Source organism: Aulonocara sp. 'chitande type north' Nkhata Bay, linkage group LG23 (genome assembly GCF_057382095.1).
Source record: "Aulonocara sp. 'chitande type north' Nkhata Bay isolate Kocher_YH1m ecotype deep benthic linkage group LG23, A_spYH_male_GT1.1, whole genome shotgun sequence".
Taxonomy (NCBI): Eukaryota; Metazoa; Chordata; class Actinopteri; order Cichliformes; family Cichlidae; genus Aulonocara; species Aulonocara sp. 'chitande type north' Nkhata Bay.
The window spans coordinates 34623991-34649871 of NC_141365.1; the positions used below are offsets into that span (position 1 = coordinate 34623991).

Sequence of the window (25881 nt, forward strand, 5' to 3'; positions counted from 1 at the left end):
TTAATACTTGAACTTGATTTTTTATGACCCTCGAAAACTATATGAATAGTGAAATTATTATCCTAAATATGCAATGATTATTTGAATACTTTGGCTTAGCACGAGTGGGGGCATTCAGACTATAAGGTACTCCTCTCCCGTGGGGTGTGCAAAAATACCGCAGTGTAAGAAATGTGCGTTGCTTTGTAAAAACTGCAGTGCAGCTTGTTGATTTGGCCCATCGCTAATACTGTCAGACTCACATTATAACTGTAGAACATCTTCCTGCATCCTTAATTTTGTGTATGTCATGGTTTTTGTAACAAACTACACTTTTAGTTAGAAGTCCTGTTTTTTCTCGTTTTGTTTCTTTGATGGTTTTTCCCCTACTCTTTTATCTGTTTTATCTGTTGACTTTACTTGGTTCACCCTTTTAGTCTTGTTAGTTCTTGATTAGTTCTTCTTGTGGTTTTTTTACTTTTGCCTTCCTCTTTTGTTCTTTTTCCACCCTCATCAGTGTTTGAGTGAGTTCACCTGTTTTTATTGCCTCTCTCGGTCTATGGTGTGTATTTAGTGTGTCTCAGTTTCCTCAGTCTTGGTCTGTTTCCCATTCCTTTTGTCTCCACTTTGTTTAATTCTGGCTTGCACCTTTTGGTAGCTCTACTTCTCTTTTAGATTTCTTCAAGTTTTTTGTTTTTCCAAGCACGTTTGTATAAGACCTTCTGTTTAAATACACAATCTTTGAAATTACTGGCAGCCTGTTGCCCTTTTGTCTGCTTTTGGGTGAGTCAGTGAGCTCATTCAACAGGGCCAGGAGCATTACAAAAAGAGTTGCTAACAGGCAATTTGATCCCAATTGTAATGGTGCCAGTTTACCAAAATATGTAGAAACTGCATATGCTGCACAATGTGCAAACATAATGTATGTTTACAGGGTACCCTGTATTGTGTCCATGGATTTTTTTTCTATTAATCAAGAAGAGCAGTATGACCTGTTACCAGAGTGCTAAATATGCTGTTACACTTTTTGTCAAAGAGACTCTGACTGTGCCAGCCTGTTTCCATGAAAGAATCCTGACTGCCATCATTGTTGTCCACTGTCCACTGCATGTCTACGCAGAAGGAGGTGGGTGGCACAGTCAGCACATGCAAATCTTAACACAGAGCACAGACACTGTAAGTCGTCTCACACTGTAAGTCTCTCACGCCCACATGTCTCTTTCAAGTGCTAAGCACAGACATGGAGAGAGATCAAATCGCACACAGGGGTTTTCTTTTGTTATTGCTTGAAGTCGGCGATGCTCAGCCACGGCACCGGCTTACACTGATTGCAGAGAAAGGGAACACGGAAAGGGAGGAATGTTGTTATGTTCATTCTTTCACCGCAAGGCAAAGAAGAGGTATAATCAAATAAACAATGCAATGATGGAGAAATGCAAGTGTTATTTATATAGCACATTCAATGGTGCATTAGAAAGCAAACAAACAGCAGGATTAAAAGAAAGGGCAGTAAAAATCATTTGAAGTCAAATGTATTAAGTTTGTATTATGTTGTGTGTGTTTGTGGATGTAAGTTATAAATGAACACATGGTTGGGGACCAAGCCAACAAACATGGAAGATGCAGGTTTTAGGAATGAATGACTGCAGCAGTGACACTTTCATATATAGCCTGTAAACTGCATGAGGACTTCTGAGGACATATTAATAAAGATAAGTAGGTTTATAGTCATTACTGAGGCCTGTAGAGTCACAAGTTCACATGAGTGATGTTTTTAAACCCTACACTTATAGTAACTGATGGCCGTGAGGCTCTGTAGATCCATACTGACAGGAAATGCACTTTCAGGTGATGTACAGCACTGATCCTTCAGTGATTTAAACTCATGACACTGTTACACAGACAGCACAAGGAAATTCAAACCAGACTAATGTGCTCTTAGTCGGAAAGTTTGGCCCTAATTCTTCAACCCTTTCAATATTTCAGAGAAAAAAATATCAAACCATCTGTTTTATTACAGCCACTAGAAGTCAACACTGAGATGAGATCAGCACCATCGATGGACCGATTTATGAAACCTCTAAAGAAAATTAAACTCCAACCAATACTGAAGGGGTTCCCCCACACTGGCCTCTGAGGTGTATTTTTCATTTAGCATTTTTCAGGTTTTTGACAGGACAAAGCTACCTACAGTGGCCCCCTCTTTCTTATTTTTAAAGTTCAGTCCCTCCTAACCAGGTAGAACTGCTTATATTGGTTTCATAATAGCTGGCTTGTTAGCCAGGTTTTAGCTGTGCTCGGTATCATTCAGCCAGGCACCCTACTCCAGAGAGGATCTGTGCTATGAGTTGTAGAACCTGCAGCAAATAGCAAAATGGGTAAGCAGAGTTGGGGAGTAACGGAATACATGTACCGCCGTTACGTATTTAAAATACAAAATATGAGTAACTGTATTCCGTTACAGTTACAGTTTAAAAAGGTGGTATTTAGAATACAGTTACTTTGTTGAAATAAATGGATTACATGGCGGTCCTCTGTAATTTTGGTCATTCCACGCCGCGCATTGCGGCTCGAAACCCAAACAAAACACGCGAGAAGAGGCTGTAAAAAAGAAAAAAAAGCGTCCTGTTGGTGGCGTTAGTCAAACAATGGAGCCAGAGCCAGCCGGAGCCAGCCAACAGAGTCAGCAGTGCACGTTGGGCAGGAATGCGTTTCAGAGTTGGAAGTTCCAACACCATTTCATATTCAAAGAAGAAAGGGATGGGCGGAATTTCACAGTGCAATGCAAACTCTGCTTGCCAGCAAAGAAGATGCTCTCTGCGTCAAAAGACTCCACCTCCAACCTAAGAAAACATCTGAAAGTAAGTTATTTTAAAAAAACTAAAGTTAACATACTGCAAATATCTTATTTTAGTTGTGGTAGCTACCTAGGCTATGTGCCACTTCAGTAGCTTCGATATAATATTGCTGTGATTTTAGCTAACATTGTTAGCTGGCGTTAGCTAACGTTAGTTCATAGACGGGTAAACTTGATGGATAGCATTAACGAGCTGTAAATTATGGTGTGCAGTTGTGAAAGCCATCCCAAAATGATTAACAGTAGGGTGGACATTAAGGTTGGGCGAGATTAAAAATTTTTCCAACCGACAATCGTCAGTCAAACGATAACCAACATAATCGTGCAGGTGACTTGTTAATGGGCGGAGCAATGTAATAATGCACGGACTGATTTGCGCATTTAGAACATAAATAGAAAGTTTAGTTTTGGGGGGATATTTTTTCTTTTTTTCTTGTTGGAGTTTCTGTATTAACATAGCTACTTTTTGGATTATTCATTTATTTATTCGAGATGCACCAAATTGCACAAAAAACTTAACTTTACCTTTTTTTATGGTCGCTGGAAGTGACATTTTGGTTTTTAACTTATTTGTTTTTTGGTCGAGTATCTAAGACATAAACACTGGAACACAGTTAAAGTGGAAAAAGAAGTCAGTTTCTTGGTATCCCTCCCCACCATTGTGGTTTGTTTATTTAAATTAAATGTTTTGTTTTTTTCTGAAGATAGACTACTGCTTTTCTTTCATTCTGTTATGAGTTTGAGTAAATGAATCGCTGCATTTGTTTATGCCGTTAAAACACCGCTATTATATTTTCCATTGACTGCTTCTCTTACCTTCAACCAACATTATTATTATTATACTTACTCATGGGCAAAAAAATTTAAAAAATTCCTCTTGTAAAAACAATTGGCGAAAGGCTCAACTTATTGTTGATAGTCGAGATATTCGTCCAGTTGCCCAACCTTTTTGCAGTGATCTCAAATACAAAACAATTTCTTCATCAGTAATATTTTATTTTTTGGTTGGTCTCTCTTTTTTTTTTCCAGAGGATGCATCCCAGGGTTATACACAGTTTACCCAAAGCAAATACATCGGATCATGTTGATGATGGCAAAGACACAGCCCCTCCTCCTCTCAAACAAGCCATCCTTAGCACTCCAGCCATCACCCAAAGGAGAGTAAATTCCTTGATATTTGACTTCATAGTCAATGAAGTGCAGCCCTTTTCTACCGTTGAGAACACCTCATTCCGTAAGATGGTTGAAGGACTAAGTGGGGGCAGGAGTCCTGTTTGCAGAAAAACATTGATGACTCACATTGAGAAAACCTTTCCAAAAATGAAGGAAGCAATAACTGAAATTCTTCTACATACTCAAAATGTGTGCACAACAGCAGATATCTGGACTGCGCATCACAGAAGTTTCATTGGCATTACATGTCACTGGATCGAGTCAGACACATTGGATCGCAAGTCTGCTGCACTGGCATGTGAGAGGATAAGAAGCCATCACACTTATGATGTTATTGCCGCCAAAATAAGTCAGGTTCATGCTGAATTCCAAATCCAAGGCAAGGTTAGTGCTACAGTCACAGACAATGGGAGCAATTTTGTAAAAGCTTTCAATGAATATGGAGATTCAGAAACAGAAGATGATCTGGAAGACACAGATGATGTACAATTTAATGATGTCACTACAGTACTTGAGGAGGAGCAAGAACACAAGGAGGTGAACTTCTTTTTGCCACCACACCATCGATGTGCTGCGCACACGCTAAATCTCATTGCCACGACTGACCTTGATAAAGCTGCTTCACAGCAGGGTGTTTCCAGAAAATTATATAGGAGTGCAAAGGCAAAATGTGCAGCCATCTGGAATAAGGCTCATCGCTCATCAGGTGCTTCTGATGTAATTGAAGAAATTGCCCAAATGAGATGTGTTGTGCCTTCAGTGACTAGGTGGAACTCAGAATACCATGCAATCGAGAAGCTAATGAATCTACCTGAAAGTCAGCTCAATGAAATCTGTGAACAACTGAAGGTGGCAAAACTGCATCCTCAAGAGACAGTGTTTCTCAAAGAGTATGCAGCCACTCTGAAACCACTTGCCTACTCAGTCAACCTGCTCCAGGGGGAAAAGAACTGCTATTTCGGATATGTGATTCCCACCCTTCTCAGTCTGAAAGCAAAGTTATCTGAAAAGTTGACACAAGTGCAATTTTCAACTCACATCCTCTTAGCAATCATCAAAGCAATTGACACTCGATTTGCAGCTGTATTAGCCTCCCATGAAGCAAGGATGGCAGCATCCACCATCCCAAAATTTCGACTCTGGTGGCTTGCTGATGATGAGAGAGAATCCATGAGAAGAACAATGGTCCAAGAGGCCCGTCTCCTCAACACAGAACCTTCTAATGACACCAGCACCACTGGACATGCCTCAGTGGGAAATGAGCCGGAAGATGATGACGACAGCTTCTTCAGTTTTCAGAGTACACAGGTGACCTGTTCTACAGCGGAGGATGAGGTACAGAGGTATCTTCAAGATTCAGATAAGACATTGACCTCATTAAAGGGATATCCATTGATCAGAGCCCTCTTCTTAAAATACAATACAACTCTGCCGTCAAGTGCTCCTGTCGAGCGTCTCTTTAGCCACGGAGGACTTGTTTTCACCCCACACCGTAACCGCATGACAGACAAACACTTTGAACAGGTGCTCTTGCTGCGTTACAACCGCCTTTACTGGACTGTAGACTAGGCGAAACAGATGTAGGTAGTCTGCTGAAACTATTTTGATATTCACAGATAGGGCTCGAAACCTCAGTATTTTGTAGTCTTTAGTATTTGTTTTTGGCATGCATTCAAAAAGCAGCACCTCATATGTTTACTGCAATTGTTCGACAATTATTTGATTTTTATGGCCAATTAAGGTTTTCAACCAAGCAGTTCAGCACTGACACCTTGGACAGTTCTTTGTTGCATGCCTTTGTTAAATGGCCATAAGGTAATGTTGCTGAGTTGCATTAAAACATATGTCTTGTTTTAAAAATTATATCTAGGGGTAAGGTTTAAAATGTAATTTCTCATTGTTACATTGAGTTTGAGTATCTGAGTTGTATTGAAAAATCTTTTGTAATTTAAAATTATTGGTGGAAGAATAATATTGACAGTAAATGCCAAAATAATATATTTTTCATTTTTGAGTATAATTTTATATATTGCCTTTTTTTGTCCTAATAAGAAAACAGTCATTGAAAATGCTGATATTTTTTCTCCTTGTGCAAGGCTACTTTTTGTTTTAACTAAGTGATGTTGGTGACCATAACAGTAAATACTTTTCAATGGCATATTTTATGTTTGTCTTCCACTTGTCAGCTTTATAAATAAAAAAAATGTTAAGGAAAGACTGTGCTTTTTTTATTATCTTTAAGAAGACAAAACAGCTTATACAAACATACCCAAGTCTTTGCTCCTCTACATTACATATATTATCTTAAGTTGGGCCTAACAGTTAATTGGTAAAGAAAAACAAACAAGGATTTGCAGGATGTGATAGCAACATTCATGTAGTTGTAAAAAGCATAACAATATATTAAGTAATCCAAAGTATTCAGAATACGTTACTCACATTGAGTAACTTAACGGAATACGTTACAAAATACATTTTGGGGCATGTATTCTGTATTCTGTACTGGAATACATTTTAAAAGTAACCTTCCCAACACTGTGGGTAAGCCAAGCTCACCAAGGCTGACAAGTAAAGAAGGACTACCAGCTGCAGCCCAAAATAATGGAGATACTTGGTGTTGATTATTAAATTCACTTCTGGGACCTTATGAAGTGGAGTCAACTTTGGATACCATGGAAACCATCGGTACATCTCTCAGAGTTCAGTGAAGGCAAGCATTAAGCAGGACCAAAACAAATGTCCCTCACATACCAAGGGTAAGAAAAAAACTGGTGGTCAGTGGTAGTTATAGTAAATCAAAGGACATTTAGAGTGTTTTTTACTTGTTATTGTGTTATTTTCAGTTGAATTCCTGTTTCAGGTCCAGTTTATCTTTAAAACTAGGCACAAACACAAGATGAAATGTCTGGAAATTTGAAGTATCTAACTTGATTTGCCCTAATTTCCTTTGGGATTAATAAAGTATTCTGATTCTGATTGATTATCTTTCTTATTGCTACTTTAAAGTATTTCATCATATTTTCAAGCTAAATTTTAAAGGTACATATGTGGTTATTCGTTTATGTGCTTGAATGAGAAGTCTTAACATCAGTGTTGTTTTTAAGGCAGTATTTGGATCATTTTTCTCTAAACTTACTATCTTTATGTTTGTCAGAGCTGATAAACTGATGGAGGAATTTGTGGAGCCGAGTAACACCAGCAGCCAAATGCTGACAGCAGCAGAGGTAAGTCACTTTAACATGACACATTAGATAAGGAGGAGACATGGCATTCCAAGTGTAACCCACCTAAAATTGCCTCATGAAAATTAACTGCTGATCCCAAGGAATACCAGTAGGTGGCGCTATATTATGTAGTGCTTGTGACCTTGAGTAGCGAAGTAGCGAAGGAAAACAACGTTAAGGCTATTAGTGATGGGATTTCCGGCTCTTTTTAGAGAACCGGCTCTTTTGGCTCGGCTCACTAAAAAGAGCCGACTCTTTCGGCTCCCAACCGGCTCTTCGGGTTGTTTTGTTGCTTTATCTAATTTATTATTAACAATAATATAAAATTATGCACAAAAGGAATTACTAATGTAAAAAAAAAAGTGGTTTTATTTATATATTCATTCATTCATTCACTTCCGCTTATCCTTTCCAGGGTCGCGGGGGGCGCTGGAGCCTATCCCAGCTGTCCTAGGGCGAGAGGCGGGGTACACCCTGGACAGGTCGCCAGTCTGTCGCACATATATTTTTATATATAAATATATGTGGTGGCCCCTAAAGACAAAACATGTACAAACTCCAAAACACATTTCTAGCATGAACTGAACTTCCAAAACAGAGCTACCTAGATCACTTAAATTACACAATTGAAAGCATATGTGTATTGTCTGTGTATTTATACACAAGCACTCATATATATTCAAATAATTTAAAAAAAATGTTCATTTACCTGTTACTACCACACACCAAATCCAGTCGTTTGTACTTGCTGGCTTCTGTAGCCACTTGGTAACAAAAGATCAACACTGCGCCTAGCATCCTGGAGCACTTCTGTTGTGTTTTGTACGTGCTTCAGAGTTCTGACGTGTTTTGAAGTTTGTACGTCCTTTGTCTCTTGGGGCCACCGTAAATATACTTTTATTTATTCACTCCACATAAAATGTATTCTCTGTCATATGGGCCTGCATGAATAAACTTTTTGAATCCTTTATCATTTTCATATAACTGAAAATAGTTGTGGATGATTACTATACCTTTCTAATGTGCCGTTGTTGTCCCTGGCTCTCTTTCTCTCTCTCTCCCTCCTGCTCTGTTCCTCCTCCCCTCTCATCCCAGCGTAAGGCACAAGACTCGCATGCGGAGTGAAGCGGAAAAAAAGTGCGAGAGAGGGTGAGAGAAAGGAAAAAAAAAACGCACCCACGGCACGCGATAAGGAGCCGGCTAGTGTCGTTCAAAGACCCGGCTCTAAGAGCCATTTCGTTCGTGACCGACACATCACTAAAGGCTATGTATGCTGGTCGGCGCAACTCACTGGGAATTTTTCCTTAGTCCTTGTTTAAAAAAAAAAAAGTTATGTGTGAAGACACGAAGTTGGATTTTACTCTTCCGCCTGTTGGGAAATGGAATTGTTGATGCCGATGTACCTCTGTTTTTATGATTCCTGTTCATTTCCGGTGAGTTGACTAACTTTGCTAGCATAGCAAGCTAATCGTTAGCTAAATGTAATGTAAATTTTATGTGTTCCTTTTAAGTGCTGTATTATCCTTTTTTTTCACTTGTGAATAATCTAAGCCAATTGGAGATGTTTTTTCTGAAAGATAGGAAGTACGTTTTATTTCCTGTAAGGAGATGATAAATATGAGCAGTCTTTGGATAAATAGTACTGCGACCACGTTTTGCACTTCCCTCATGCATTGATAAGGTGCATTCTCACAGTTCAGTAAGAGCTGGATTAATGTGACTGCTGTTCAAATCCGATATTTTCAAATCCGACCTGGGTCACTTTCGTATGTGGTACTGAATCCGATACATATCTGATGTTTTAGAAAGCGACTGCTGTGTGAACGGTCATGTCGCATTAAATCCGTCTTTTACGTCACTGACACAAAACAGACGCCAATTATCAGCGCCGGACAAGACATCGTGAGCGCTTCCTGGCCATCCAGTGAAACTGTTGGGAAGACAACGTTGGAGAAACGTGAACATTTTATTTGTACTGTATAATCTGCAGATTCTGACAAAAATCTGCAACTATCCTTTGAAGCACCACTCATCTCTAAAACAGCAATAAGGATAATTATTAGGCCATATGTAAATAACAAAATAACTTTATAACTTAATGAAAAATTGGGAAACGTAAAGTCCGAAACAAGTCTTTATATTAAGGCCATCAGTCAAACAATACTGTTAGGTCTGGATCTAACCAGAGCACGTTGTGTGTGATGTCTTCTTTTGCGCATGCGGGCCGCTTTGAGGGTTCACACTAGAGCGCGTTTGTTGTCACATTTTATTTGTAGTGTGAACAAGCAGACAAAAAAATCAGATTTGATCAAATAATCGGAATTGAACATTAAGACCTGCAGTGTGAACGTAGGCTAAGTCTCCGTGTGGCCAACACCAGACAACATGCCCACATTGTGGCCTAAACCAATCATGAAGGTGCTGCTTAGAGATCGACAGACCACGTGAGTTTCGCGCGTTGCATTGTAGGTACTAGTGGCAGCAAAATTGAAACACTGCATCAAGCACTAGCATTTCCAGCACCGGTAATCATTAATTCTGCGGTTTTAATCCATACCTGCATTTTATTTGCCCCAAAAACAATTATGTACAAAACGAAGGAGAACACAGCAGGTCTGTACAAAGACCGACTTGACAAAAAGGCAAAAACAAAGTACGAGGAAAAAAAATCAAAGGAGTGAAAGGGTTAGACCCATAGGAGCATACAGAATGGAGTAAAGACGTTAGCGTGCTGCCTAGGGCTGCCACGATTAGTCAGCTAGTCACGATTACGTCTAATTTAACAGTCGACGCGTCGTTTGACGCTTTGTAAGATCCCAAAAGACGCAGGAATAAGTAGTAGTATTTAAGAGTGTAATAACGGATTGAAACAGAAGATGGCAGCACTGTATGTACAAGGATGCCAGCTGCCGTTAAACCCCGAAGAAGAAGACGCGGTGTCCCAGAATTCATAGCGCGGCCCAGCTCAGTTGTCAACAATGGCAGCAGCTAGTTAGTTTTAATATTACTCTTATTATTCTTTCTGGGTCACAAAATAAACGATTAACATATTTTCAGGTCAGAATGTAGCTGTGTAAACTTCAAATATCTGCTCAGTTTATCAAGACACCACATATTTTCAAAAGCACTCCAACGTTTTCGGAGACGTCTGTTACCCACCAGCTCGATAGCTAGCTGGGGTTCAAGGCTAACTAGAGTTTGTTGAGAACACCGGACTCCCGGCAAATCGTTTTCAAACCCTCCGCCGTCTTTCGCTACTCAGGTTAAACATGATATATAAGTTACTTAGATAACTTAAAAATGTTATTGTTTGGCTTTTTTTAGTATTTTATTTGTTCCTGATTAAATTGGTTTGGCTGAGATTAAAGTTATAGTTTTTACCCAGCTGAATAAATGTCAAGCAGATTAAACTCCATTGAAACAATCTGCAAATGTTATTAAAATTTAATAAACTCTCATCTTGTCTTTATTTTTAGTTAGCACATACCTTAAACACTTATAGCTGTAAGCTAATAATAGTTATATAAGAGCAGATGCTGGTGCAATAAGCTGTACGTTTTACGTCCAATGGATGCATGATTTAATTAGTCGACTAATCGCAAAAATAATTGGTGACTAGTCGACTATCAAAATAATCGTTTGTGGCAGCCCTAGTGTTGCCCAACTTTCATCACGCACATATTTATTATTATATGGTCCTAAGTGTGAGTGCATACACTCAAAAAATGTTAAGTAACTTCAGACCCCTGCAAAAAGCCCAGGTCCAGTTTCTTTGGTGATTTGGACTATTCAATTTCACAGCTGTTGTTAAATTTTTTTCTTTCTTCAATGCAAAAAATAAATAACCATATCAATACAACATACTGGAAAAAAGTTATTCATCACTTGATTGCTTCAATACAACTCTTGGGCACATATATGCGGGACTTCTCGTGGCTGTTTTGATGTCGCTCTCCCGCTTAACCGATCAAATCTGGCTGTGGTAGCAGCTTTAAACTCCGTATGACCCAGGCTGATAGAGGGTGCCCAGTCTGGATCGCATTCCAGAATTTTGTAGGCTGGTTTTCCTACAAAACACAACAAACATTAGCCCGCAAAGCCACAGCAAACAAAGCAGCATAGTGCAGCGAATTCAATTCAAATCAATATAAGACTTATTTGTAACCTATATCAACAATTTTGTTATGATAAATTACGTAATAACTACAAAAGAAGACTTACCTTTGTGGAAATGCTTGGAGCAGACTAACATGTGAGCTGGAGTGTTCTGGAATGTTATATTTGGTCTTCGAATGGCTGCAATCCAGGCCATCCGTTGGCTCTTTGTTACTTCGGAAACATGGCTTGAACAATTTCTCTTCCACAACGGAATCCGATTAAAACCAATCTCTCTACCCGTCGGCTTCCCGTCACTGTCATGCAACCGGCTATTGCAGTTAATAATACAACAGCTTTTGGCTTTTGGCACCGACTCCGTGCTGCTGCACTTTGATCTATTTGTGTGTCACGCGCGTGTCCCTGCACAGACGCACAGAAAGGGGAAATTGATGGGTTTAGATTTTGTTATTGTCATTTGTATTAAGAAATATTTAACCATATATGCTTAGAGGTGTATAATCATTTGTAGATTGAAAGAATGTCTCATCCTAGGAGGTCTGTAACAACTCTGTGTAGCACGAAGAGGGGGGGGTGCGTTCACTCCTCTACAGAGTGTTCTGGCATAGATTACACACCTCCTAGGAGAGGTCGTATCTTCTCTTGTTGATATATGGCACATGTATATCTCTTTAAGTATAAGAGCCTTTTGTTCAGATGGACCCGCTCCTGGCACCAGCGTTTGGGGAGTCTTCACAGGGTTGACCTCACACACACACACACACACTATTCTTTGTTCACATGTATACCTATGTAAGATGTTATATGTTAATGACCCTATGCATATTCATGTAACCACAATAAAAGGAGTGCTATGGGGAACCTGGCTGAGAGTCTGACGGTGGTCAAGTGGTGGAACGACACTTGGCCCCAGCCAGGTCTCCCTCATGCATGAGTAAACCAGAGAACTTTGGTGCCTTGTGTCTTGCTTTTTGCTGCGTAGCAGATTGTCCTTAACTTTCCAGCGAATAGGTTTATGCTACAAACCTATCAGAAATAACATAGGGAATTACCACAATATCCAGTAGCGCACGGCGACACCCGCACATTTTGCCAATGTGCCGCCAAAAGAATCCTAGGTTGCACCGGTGCTACCAGCCAGCTCGAGTAAAAAAAAAAAAGTCTCCGCAACTCTGTGTGATCAACAACAAACATATTATGCCCATATCATGGACTAAACCAATCAGAGATAGTCAAAGGCTGAACCTCTCAGATGCCCATGCCCAAGGTAAGATGTTTAGATATTGAGATGTTTGGTTCGAATCCTTTGAGGCATTATAAAATTTTGACTTTTTTCATTTTGACTTTTGACCGTATTTTTCGGACTTTAAGGGGTGCTTAAAATCCTTTCATTTCCTCAAAAGTGTGCCTTATGCATGAGTTCTGGTTATGCTAACTGACCACGAACTGATTTTATGTGGTACACGGCACTCAAAAATCTGTCAAAATGTTTTAGTACGACTTTGGTAAGCTACGAAGCCGCAATGCTGACAGCCCTAAATTTTGGGGGGAAATTAGTTTCTCCATGTATGGATTTCCTCTGTGTTGTAAACGTGCAAATCAGTCCGTGCATGATTACATTCCTATCAAAAAGTCTGTGTATGTGCAAATGTATCGCCCATCGTTGATTATTGGACTGACGATTGTCGGTTGGAAAATTTTTACATATCGCCCAACCCTAGTGTGATACACAGTAGTAAACTTGACTGAAATTTGCCAAACTCTCTCTTTATTGCTAAGAGCTTTTACTCTGAAATTTATACACTCATTATGTTTACCTATCCCCCTTATGTGCAATATCACTAAGTGCAATTTTTCTGATGCAGCATAGTATTTTATTCTATTTTATCTTGTTCTACTCTATTGTTTTTCTTAATTTTTGCTGCTCTTAACTTTTTACTGTCCACTTTCTGCTGTGAACAAACAAATTTCCTACGTGTGAGACTAATAAAGGTTTATCTTATCTTATGTGAAGGTGAAAGGTCAACAGTGACATAAAAATGTTGCCAAAGTTAGTTTAGCATTTTTGGCATTACAGGTACAGCCAGGATATATTTTTACTTACCTTTCACTAAAATTGCATAATTGACTCCAATTATGAGAAGGGGGTAGATTCAGTTGAAGAACAGCTGGATCTGCGCACGAAAGTTGACACCAAACAATACCTCTGTGAGCAGTGTGGGAAAATGTTCAAAACATTAAGTTTGAAGGTCCATCAGCGTCTGCACACTGGATAAAAACCCTACTCTTGCGATAAGTGTGGCCAGAGCTTTGCTCAATTAGTTCATTTTCAGGTACATCAGTTTGGGCACAGTGGGGAAAAAAACATTCCTATGTGAAGCGTGTGGACTTACCTTCACTCACTTAAGTCCTTTGAAAAGACATCAACACACCCACACAGGAGAAAAACCATTCCCCTGTGATGAGTGCGGAAAAAGGTTCACTCACTCAGGTAACTTGAAAAGACCAGTGTACTCACACGGGAGAAAAACCATACTGCTGTGATAACTGTGGCAAAAGCTTCACCTAATCAATTCATTTACAGAGACACAAGTGCATGCCACAGGTGTAGGAAGCGTCCCCCCTACATCGGCATTTCCACAAATGTTTATCAAACTATTTCATAAAACCATTAACATAATTTGCAAGCGTTGTCATGGTCCGGGTGTGTGCTAGTGTGTCTCCCTCTGAACTGGCATCTCCACCCCTGGGAGGGGCCTCTGTGTTCTGCTGATTGCTCGCACCGGTGGGTGATTAAGCCGGGGACTCATAACGCCAGCGCACTCAACCTCTCTTCACCAGATTCTCAGCTAACCCTACTTAGTGCCGGCCACCACAGTGATTTTCTACACGCCTTGAAAACTACCATGTCTCATCGTGTATCTTTCTTTCATAGCCACGCACCAAGTTAGTTAGTTACTGCTTCTTTTGATAGAGTTTTCAGATGCACTGATCAAAGCTTCACTCTCTGCAACTTGGCAGAATTGTGAGGATTTTGTTTGACGAGAGGATTTTCTGCTGCAATTCTGGATGAGGTGCTGACAAATTAATTACTAGACAACTAACCGAACCAAATGTTTACATTTCCCCCCTGCACTGTCTCTGCTCCAAATGAAGATGCTCTAATCCTTTTTTTTTTTTTTTTCATTAAACCTGACTCGAGTCAACACTCACAGCCTGATAACTGGCTTTTGAAGCTCTGAAGTTTGTTGTTGCAGATCTCTCGGCACACCTGAGCCTGGGAGAAAAGATTTGCATTCCTCGGGTGAAACCATGCCTGTTTATTCTAGTAACACCTATGTTAGGTTTTATATTGACTATTAAGGTTTGATCCTTAATAGTCTGCAAACTTTGTGTGCATTCCAGAGCACTGTGGAAGCATGGGAGAGGTCGTACCTTGTCTTATTGTTTTATGGTAGGATAAACGTATCTATATCTGTTTTAGTCTAAGTGCCTTTTGTATAGATGAACTGCTGGACTTCCAGACCAGCAGGTTTAGGGAAGTCATTTATGGGGTCACACTCTGACCCCACACACACACACACACACACACACACAAAGGCAAGGTACTCTTTGTGTGTATGTATACGTCGTACGTTAATGAACCTATGCATATTCATGTAACCTCAATAAAAGAGCAGTGTTACGGGGGAGCAGACGAGAGCAACTGGGGTCAAGCGAAGGAACGGCGTTTGTCCGGTTCTCTCCCGTGCACGAGAAACATGAAGAACTTTGCCTACTTCGTGTCTTGCTTGCTGTGTAATTATATTGTCTTCAACGTTCCAGCGAATAGGTTCAAGCTACAAACCTATCAACCTAATTTTCTGCTTAAGGATGGCCTCAAGAAGTACAAAGCTCTTAAAACTGTACCAGTGGAATTAGTGTGTTACAGGTGCCAGATATCCTTACAGCTGTTTCTGTTCAGAAGTTTACTGTAAGCCACGAACCTCCCAAACTCTAATGCATTAATGCAAAGTGCACCTCAGAGGAATTGCATCACACAGCCAGCAGCAAAAACACAAACATGGATGCCTAAATATGATTGAAGATTGTGCTCGTACATGAAAGCATACTCTCTGAATATTACAACATCAATCTCATAACTGCCATGGAAACAGCACAGGGGCTATTATTCATATGATTACCGAGCTGGGGCAGATCGGTGGATGCTTAGATGAATGGGCAAGTAGAAGGATGAATGGTGTATTATACGTCTAGTGTGTGGCTGTGTCCCAATTAAGAGACCGCACGCTTGAAGTACGCATTTTGAGTGCGATTACGTCACCGCCACGCGACGACAGCTGTCCCATTTCGAAGTGTACTTCAAATGCATACTCCAAATGCGCCGTCAATTTCCCCAAATATCAAGCGTGGTCCGGTGCATGCGTCGTGGTCCCATATATCCCACAATCCATAGCGCGGCGGTGGGTGTGGATAATTTTGCCGCAAAATACGGCAGACAGCAGAAGGGAGCGGCCGAAGAGTGAACTGTCAAAAGTAAGTACTGAATATGATGTCACTTATTTATGTGCGAATGTTTAATAATGAAGAACATTAAAACATTGCTGTTGGCCACATGTCGGCAAAGTTATGTGACAATAGTGATGTTTGTACTTTCAGCGTTAACTTGGTTTTAAAGCCTCTACTTCAATATATATATATATATATATATATATATATATATATATATATATATATATATATATATATATATATATATATATAAACACCCAGCACGCCCCTGCGGGCGGTTTATCCTTCAAGCTCGGGTCCTCTACCAGAGGCCTGGGAGCTTGAGGGTCCTGCGCAGTATCTTAGCTGTTCCCAGGACTGCGCTCTTCTGGACAGAGATCTCCGATGTTGTTCCCGGGATCTGCTGGAGCCACTCGCCTATCTTGGGAGTCACCGCACCTAGTGCTCCGATTACCACGGGGACCACCGTTACCTTCACCCTCCACATCCTCTCGAGCTCTTCTCTGAGCCCTTGGTATTTCTCCAGCTTCTCGTGTTCCTTCTTCCTGATATTGCTGTCATTCGGAACCGCTACATCGATCACTACGGCCGTCTTCTTCTGTTTGTCTACCACCACTATGTCCGGTTGGTTAGCCACCACCATTTTGTCCGTCTGTATCTGGAAGTCCCACAGGATCTTAGCTCGGTCATTCTCCACCACCCTTGGGGGCATCTCCCATTTTGACCTCGGGACTTCCAGGTTATACTCCGCACAGATGTTCCTGTACACTATGCCGGCCACTTGGTTATGGCGTTCCATGTATGCCTTGCCTGCTAGCATCTTGCACCCTGCTGTTATGTGCTGGATTGTCTCTGGGGCATCTTTACACAGCCTGCACCTGGGGTCTTGCCTGGTGTGATAGACCCCAGCCTCTATGGATCTTGTGCTCAGAGCTTGTTCTTGTGCTGCCATGATTAGTGCCTCTGTGCTGTCTTTCAGTCCAGCTTTGTCCAGCCACTGGTAGGATTTCTGGATATCAGCCACCTCCTCTATCTGCCGGTGGTACATACCGTGCAGGGCCCTGTCCTTCCATGATAGTTCCTCGTCTACCTCCTCTTTCTTGGGTTTCTGCTGCCTGAGGTATTCACTGAGCACTCGGTCAGTTGGGGCCATCTTCCCAATGTATTCTTGGATGTTCGTTGTCTCATCCTGGACTGTGGTGCTGACACTCACCAGTCCCCGGCCCCCTTCCTTCCGCTTAGCGTACAGCCTCAGGGTGCTGGACTTGGGGTGAAACCCTCCATGCATGGTAAGGAGCTTTCTTGTCTTTATGTCAGTGGCTTCTATCTCCTCCTTTGGCCAGCCTATTACCCCAGCAGGGTACCTGATCACGGGCAGGGCGTACGTGTTGATGGCCCGGATCTTGTTCTTACCATTCAGCTGACTCCTCAGGACTTGCCTGACCCTCTGCAGGTACTTGGTGGTTGCAGCTTTTCTAGCGGCCTCTTCATGGTTCCCATTCGCCTGCGGGATCCCCAAGTACTTGTAACTGTCCTCTATGTCTGCAATGTTGCCTTCTGGTAGTTCAATCCCCTCAGTTCTGACTACCTTCCCTCTCTTTGTTACCATCCGACTACACTTCTCCAGTCCGAACGACATTCCAATGTCATTGCTGTATAGCCTGGTAGTGTGGATCAGTGAATCGATGTCTCGTTCACTCTTGGCATACAGCTTGATGTCATCCATGTACAGGAGGTGGCTGACAACTGCTCCGTTCCGTAGTCGGTATCCGTAGCCAGTCTTGTTAATGATCTCACTGAGGGGGTTCAGGCCTATGCAGAACAGCAGTGGGGACAGAGCATCTCCTTGGTAGATCCCGCACTTGATGGTGACTTGTGCTATGGGCTTGGAGTTGGCCTCTAGTGTTGTACGCCACATCCCCATTGAGTTCCTGATGAAGGCTCTTAGGGTCCCATTGATCTTGTACAATTCTAGGCATTCCAGTATCCAGCTGTGGGGCATTGAGTCATAGGCCTTCTTGTAATCAATCCAGGCAGTGCACAGGTTGGTCAGTCTGGTCTTGCAGTCTCGGCTGATTGTTCTGTCTACCAGTAGCTGGTGTTTTGCGCCTCTGGTATTCTTGCCAATTCCTTTCTGTGTCCCGCTCATGTATTGACCCATGTGCCTGTTCATCTTAGCCGATATGATGCCTGACAGGAGCTTCCATGTAGTACTGAGGCAGGTTATTGGTCGGTAGTTGGAGGGGACCGGTCCCTTCTTGGGGTCCTTGGGGATCAGGACCGTCCGGCCTTCAGTTAGCCATTCCGGGTGTCTCTCGTTAACTAGCAGCTGGTTCATTTGTGCTGCCAGACGCTCGTGGAGTGCAGTTAGCTTCTTCAGCCAGTAGGCGTGAACCATGTCGGGCCCTGGTGCTGTCCAACTCTTCATACTGGAGACCCTTTCTTGGATATCTGCCACTGTGATGGTTACTGGACCCTGTTCAGGGAGGTCGCTGTGGTCTGCCCTCAGATCCTCTAGCCACTGAGCATTGCCGTTATGGGTTGCATCCTTCTCCCATATGCTCTTCCAGTATTGCTCCGTCTCCAGCCTTGGTGGTGCTGTTCTCTTATTGTTCCCTTGCCACTGAGAGTACACCTTTGCTGGTTCTGTGGAGAACAGCTGGTTTATTCTCCTGCCTTCTATCTCTCTGGTGTACCTCCTCAAGCGGCTGGCCAAGGCTGTGAGTCTTTGCACCGGTGGCCGCCTTGAGCCTCTCCTCCTCCTGCCTCCCCTTTCCCTCATCCACATGCTGGCCTCTGTGGAAGCTCTACCATGGTTACCACCAAACAACTGAGTTATTTTTACACATCGGCCAGCATCTTGCCAATACACCACCTTTCATTGTTTATACAGTTACAGAAAAACCAAAACATCGGCTCATAAAAAGAAAAATCACCACCGGCCCGGAGCTGTGGCACGCGTGCCCAGGGTTGCTGACCCCTGGGCTAGATAGAAGATGTTGCTCTTGGAAGTAATGGATCAGATGCTCGTGGGGAGTTTGACAGGAGATGTTAATGTTTGTATATGAACATTGTGAGGAGGACGTGAGATTGTTTGGGAGAAGCTCAGGGTAGAGCTGCTAATCTTCCACATGGGAAAGGAGCCAGCTGAGGCGGCTGACTAGGATGCCTCCTGGAGACCACCTAGGTGAGGTTTTTCAAGGATGTCCAGCAGGGAGGAGACCCCAGGGTGCACGCAGGACATTCTGGAGATACATCTCTCGATTGCCCTGAAAACAGCTTGTTTATCCTAAATGATGGGTGATTGAGGAGAAGGAGGCATGGGCAGCTCTGCTTAGATTGCTGCCACTGGGCCTCAGAGATGAATAGAAAATGAATGGATTCTAACCCTCAGTAAATTGAAAACCATTCTTGCCTAAATACAGGGACAGGGTCAGAGCACTTGCCATCTTCTTAGACATTGCAGGGTTCAGAATCTTGGTTTAAGAAATTATTCAATACAACCATAGGTCAAACACATGACCCAAAAATGGCAGAAAAATCAAAGGTTTAAAACAAACAAACAAAAAAAACCTACAGCTCTCAATATGACAAGCAACTATAATAGGGGGATAGAGGAAATGCCAAAAAGAAAGTTGACTGTTAATAGGACTCTTTAAGACAGGAAATTATGAATAACACTTTGTTTTTCAAGACTGAGCTCAGGTCCTTCCTCTCCTTTTCTCTCAATATCTGTTCCCATTTTCTAACTTTCACTAGTTTCTGATCTCACTGCCTGATGAGACCAGGGCTATGACTGCTGGGATTTCAATTGTACTGCATCAAATATGAACTGGCCTGACAGAAGTTTGGTTTCTTGTCAGTCCAGTCATGTGTCTGTGGCAATTAGGGATGGGTATCGTTTAGGTTTTATCCGATACCGGTGCCAAATCGGTACTTTTGAAACGGTGCCGGTGCTTAAACGGTGCTCGAACCGGTGCTTAAAGAATGGAGAACACAAACTTTGTCCAAAAACCTATCATGTTCAGCTGGTTTTTTTTGTAAAAAGATAACAATGTGTGCCTTTTCTGCAGCTATGTGGCATATAAGGCATCACTCTTGGCTGGAAGCAGTGCTTAAACAATGGAAAAAACACAAACTTTGTCCAAAAACCTCTCATGTTTACCTGATTTTTTGTAAAAAGATAACAATGTTAGCCTTTTCTGCAGCTATGGGGCATATATGGTATCACTCTTGGCTGGAAGCAGTGCTTAAACAATGGAAAAAACACAAACTTTATCCAAAAACCTCTCATGTTTAACTGTTTCCCACTTTTTCTTTGGTCATTTTAGCCTTTTTGGCCAGGGTGAAGGGAGTATCTGCCATCAAACAAGAAGATAGCCGCATGTAGCTATGATGATGTTTGCTAGTTCACCTTACATGCATTAATGTAATAACGTGGTTAGCCTACTCAACGTAAATTACACACGAACAACATGAAGCTACTCACGCAGAGAAGAACGGCTGCTGCTGCCATCATCATCCTCATCATTTCTGCTACACTGGCAGGGCTAGGGGCCAGGACTCTATTCTTCGGGTTTTTGGGGGATGTTGCTCCGGGTCCGATAACAGGCAACCCACCCGACGTGCACGGTGTGAGGTCTCGCAGCAAGCTATCAAATACGGCGCATTTCTGGGCTTTTAAAAAAAACGCTATGCGTCGCCAGCTGTTTCATCGGATTTGAGGTGTTACCTCCTTTGACAGTATCACAGTATCAGCTTAAAGCACTTGTTGCAGGCTGCTGAGTTTGCATCTTTTGCTGTGAAGTACCGCCAGAATTTTGACCGCTTCGCCTTGAGCATTTTAATCTGTAGCTCTGCTCTAACAGAACGTACGTACCTGGCCCCGCCTACTATCCTCGGAAACGTAAAATGATTGGCTAGAAGTGTATCACAGCTCAGGAAAAAAAAGCACCGAAATGTGCGCTGCTTTTCGGTCTGGTTACTACCGTTTATGTCAGAACCGGTGCCATCATGGCACCGGACACCGGTACCCATCCCTAGTGGCAATAATCCAATCAGACCACAATTTAAATGGAGAGATTAGGTGCTGAGTTGGGGTGTCGGGTTCGTTGAAAAATGAAAAATCATCCCTTCAAATACAATGTTCTGATGAATTATTGTTATCTTTTATTAAATTCATATTATCCAATAAAATACTTCCTTGAGTTTCCAAACACAAAATGAGAGGCAGAGCTTTCAGCTATCACACTCTTCTCCTGTGGAACCAGCTCTCAGTTCTAATTTTAAAATCAGTCTTTTGATAAAGATTAATTAGTTTAGATAGTTGGGCTTGAAGCCGGTGGCCTTAAACTACTCTGCAGTTATGCTGCTACATTATGAATATTAAATCACCTATCCATGGTGATGGGTGTTCCCATCACTTCCATGGCCACAGGTGTATAAAATAAAGTATCTAGGAATGCAAGCTGCTCCTACAAACATTTGTGAAAGATTGGATTGCTCTCAGGAGCTCAGTGAATACTGTCATGAAACTGTCATGAGTCATAAAATTTCCTTGCCGTTAACTATTTCACAGTCCACTGTTAGTGGAATTATAACAAACTGGAAGAAACTGGGAAAGACTGCAACTCAGCCACAAAGTGCTAGGCCATGTAAATTCACAGAGCGGGCTCAGCAGAGGTCACCAACTTTCTACAGAGGCAATCACTACAGACCTTCAAACTTCACGTAGAGTTCAGATTAGCTCAAGAACAGCAGGTAGAGTGCTTCATGGAATGAGTTTCCATGGCTGACCAACTGGTACAAACCATGCTGCCACTGGACTCTAGACTCTTGTCCAACATCAGTGTCTGACCTCATAAATTTGCTTCTATAAGAATGGCCAGAAATTCTCATAAACATACTCCCAAACCTTGTGGAAAGCGTTCCCAGAAGAGCTGAAGCTGTTATAGCTGCAAAGGGTGATGTGGCATCATGTTAAACTCAATGGATTAAGAATGGGATTTAACTCGATTTCACGTGAGTTTGAAGGCAGAAAATACTTTTGGCGATAAAGTGTATTAATAAGAGATGGCCTCTTGGTGTGCCAGCAGTTACTTTACTGTTGGAGGTCTCTTCCTCTTAAAAGGGAGTTTGTTTTTCCCCACTGTCTCTAGTTTTGGATTGTTACAGTTATGCTCTTATATTTTATGGTCTTCACCTTTCAATAAAAAAAAGCTTGCGCTGTACTGATCAGCAGCAGAAAACTGAATATGTATCAGGATGATCACTGTATTTCAGTTCACCTGGTTCTAATGTTGTGTCTGATCGGTGCATTATAATGAGCAGTATTCTGAAGGATGGGTGTACAAACGTGTACACAATACATATTTTTTGACTAGGTATAGTGACATGTTAGCAACCATGTCCAATCCAGAGAATAGAAAGACTAGTGGTAACTCTGTAGATCATTTGAGGTTATCTCACCAAGAGTGACTCCTTCAAATGCATTACCCTGCTAGAAGAGTTCCCTCATCATCTTTTAAGACATCTTAATCATTTCATAGGGAGAAAATGAAATGCTTTGACAGTTTTTTTGCATAGATGCAGCAAAGAATGATCAACATCTGCAGAAGAAGACACCATGCTAATTCCTGTGGTTCAGTGCTTCATCATTTCACTCATTCATTATGAGACTACTTTGTAGCTTAACTAAAACAAGCATAAAATTAAAGAAAAGTGATCAAAAAACCAAAAAGTTTGTATTTTAAGTCCAAAGCAGCTGCCCCTCCTGCTCTCTTCCTCCTTATCACAGCTGAGAGAGCCCAGTAATTGAAAAGGAGATTCGGCAAGCCTGTCCTCACAGATGGTACGTTGCATTTCTGAAACAATAATAGGATTGCGATCCTGACCGCTCGATATCGTTTCTCGACCATTCAAAAGCTCAAAGTGGAGCAAAGAGACAAAGTACTGCAGTCTATCTCAGTTTCGTGGCACTCTCTTTTGCTTTCAGTCTGACTCAGGCCTCACGTGGCACCTCAACTCTGGCCTGATGAGAGCCAGCTCATCGCTAAGTCACACTCCTGAAGATGTGTGACTGTTCGAGCACTTTCAGAGTGATGGTTAAAAGAAGCCAAGAGAAAAGCCTCTTTGCGAGACAGACCCTTGTTAAATATCAAGCAATTTTCGGCAGGGGGATCACAGGGTCTGATCAGCTGTGAGTCACAAAAGAAGGCCAGATTTCTCTTTTAGAAGAATAAAACACATAAAGCCCAATGACCAAATGGATCTCATATATTTAATTTAAAAAAAAGAACATGATAATAATCACATTAATGTAAACTCTCCCTTATTCTGGTTGTGCTAGTTGTGTAAGATTTCTGAAATAATGAGCCCAATCCGTATGTAACCAGGTCATAAATTACATATTGTTATATTTACACAAAATGTGTTCTAGACAAACCGTTCCTTTTATACCTGATTTTTAGGACCTCCAAGCCTGTGGTTCATTATCAGTTAGAGCCCCTCCTCATTCTTCTTCTTCGGTGCAACCCTATAAATACAGGGTAACCCTTTGGCCTCTCCCCTTTTCTACAATTCCCCTGTGGGAGAGGTTGGTGTCATTTCTTTACCAGCACTGTAAAACACACATATAATTTATATTTAGCCACCCTGATGTTTCCGATTGTGTTTTTAGTTCAATTATTGTCATCACTGTGCCTGTCTTTGCTAGATGCTGTAAATGTGTAGTACATGTCTGCCACATACGTGTTATAGGCACAGTCTATGCTAGCATGAATAGATCCTTCTTGCTGGCTTGGAAGTTGTGGTGGGTTAAGCTAACCCTCTTCCATACTGTTTGTATTTTGTTGTAGGAGCTGGAGCGGGCAAGTTAATGACTTGGAGGTCTGTGTTTCTTTTACCATTCATTGTCAGACACAGAGCAGGAACACAACAGTTACACGTACAAAAGTGGCCTTTTTACTTTTCTTATTCCATGCAAAAATACATAAATCAATAACGTTTTATTTGCATAAAGTAATTGAATTCATGAATTGTTTATACCACAGCTTTTCACGCTGTGTTATTAACCTGACTTTCTGTCACCATTTGAAACTTGATCAAAATTCTGTTGTGTGAATCAATGGCCTGAAGTTCTCCTCTAAAAGAAGAAACAGACATAGAAATATGTATTCAATATCTCCTCCTGTCCTCTCTTTCATACATCTTTCTTTCCTGAAACATAAAGCAACCCTGCTTGAGCTACTTGATCACAATTTTATTGGTGTCTGTATGAATGCATGGTAGGGATGAGAAGGAGAAAAAAAGAATGTGTAGAGTATGCAGGTGAGACTGTGGGGTGACATTACTTTCTGATTTGTTGGACGAGTAAGTGCATGGGATTGCCCGGAAGGAATACCAATATTATACAACAAACTGGCTGATTTAATAACTCTTAATAAGGGTGTCAGATGCCGTTCAGGATCATCCCGGCCCACTTCATCCCCTGATTACCAGCTGTCACATTAACATCAGGCTCCTTTTCTGTAGTGCACCTGAATTGCAAATGAACTGGTGCTTATATATATATATATATATATATATATATATATATATATATATATATATATATATATATATATATATGTATATGACAGCTGGGATAGGCTCCAGCGCCCCCCGCAACCCTGAAAAGGAGACGCGGAAGCGAATGGATGGATGGATGGATATATATATATATATATATATATATATATATATATATATATATATATATATATATATAGTGCCTTTCAACTCTAACTGAGCACTCAAACACTTTTTAGACTACAAACCACATTCACCCATTCATAAAGTCTGGGGTTTATTATTTTGCGGAAGTACACTTCAACATGTAGCCTGGAGGAGCTGGGGAATAAACCACTGACCTTCCAAGTAGCACACAATGGCTGACGCATCCAAAAAAATTGGCAGCAACTCTGGAGCATGAGCAATGAGTATAGTGCCAAGGCCCACCTGTATTCATATTTACATAAAACAACTTCTTTGGTTCTTTTCCTCTGCTTTTGATTACACTCTGCTAGCATATGGCTTGCTTCCATCTTGTAAACCCCTTTTTCAAGTTACTCTCAGAGGGTTTGTTTGGTTTCCAAGCTCCACTCTGCCGATAGATGATCATCACAGGCAAATAAATGTCACATCTCCCATTCAGCTAAATCCATTAAACAGGTAGCATTTATTGTAGTGACCACAGTGGGTTTTGTTTTTACTAATTTCTTTAGAGTGTGAGACTTCTGCACTGGTGTTTAGCTGCTGTTGTTTGCTGCACACAAGACAGTGATCCAGTTTCCCTTCCTACAGCAATCCGCCTCACTGTCAATCATGGCTTTTGATGTGTTGTGCTCTTATAATGAGCCAGCTTTGCAGTTCAGTTATGTAGCACCAGTTTATAAAAACAGTTGCTCAGAGCATGTTATACTGTAAGATAAAGACCGTAAAATAGTCCCTACAAACACACAGGTCAGATGATCCCTTCTTTGAAAAACAGCACAGGAAGTGGATCTCTTTAAATGCCTCATATACTAAGAGTGTACAGTTCAGCTCAGGTTTGGTATCAAAAGTCTCATGCTCACCCATTAAGTAGGTGACAATCTTGCACATGGTGGCTCCAAAGATGAAGTCCTCTAGCATGTTGGGGATAAGTGTAAAGGGCATACAGAAAATGGCCATCATCAGGTCGCTGACCGCCAGCGACAGCAGGAAGGAGTTGGTGACCGTCCGCATGCGCTTGTTCAGCATCAGGACCACGATGATCAGGAGGTTGCCGAAGACGCTGAGCAGGAAGATGAGCGAGTAGAGCAAAATACGCAAGGAGTCCATCTCTGATAGACACAAAGAGACACAGGGCATTTTCAGTTATAGGGAGGAATATTGTAAGCTTCTCTTAACAAAAACCTCAGTTTCCAGGAGGAAGTATTTTGTGCTACTGTAGTCCTGGGAGAGAAGAAATTGTACTTGTAACAGTAATAAACAAAGAAT

The 25881-nt window shown here is 41.5% G+C and overlaps 1 protein-coding gene across 1 annotated transcript in view; it reads right to left on the reverse strand.

Moving 5' to 3' along the window:
- LOC147302301 (cholecystokinin receptor-like) overlaps nucleotides 1–25881 on the reverse strand; it is a 67118-nt gene that overhangs the window by 21731 nt on the left and 19506 nt on the right. The window contains exon 2 of the mRNA XM_086283749.1: nucleotides 25476–25724. Within this exon, the coding sequence (XP_086139875.1) occupies nucleotides 25476–25724 (249 nt within the window). The remainder of the gene's footprint in view (nucleotides 1–25475; nucleotides 25725–25881) is intronic.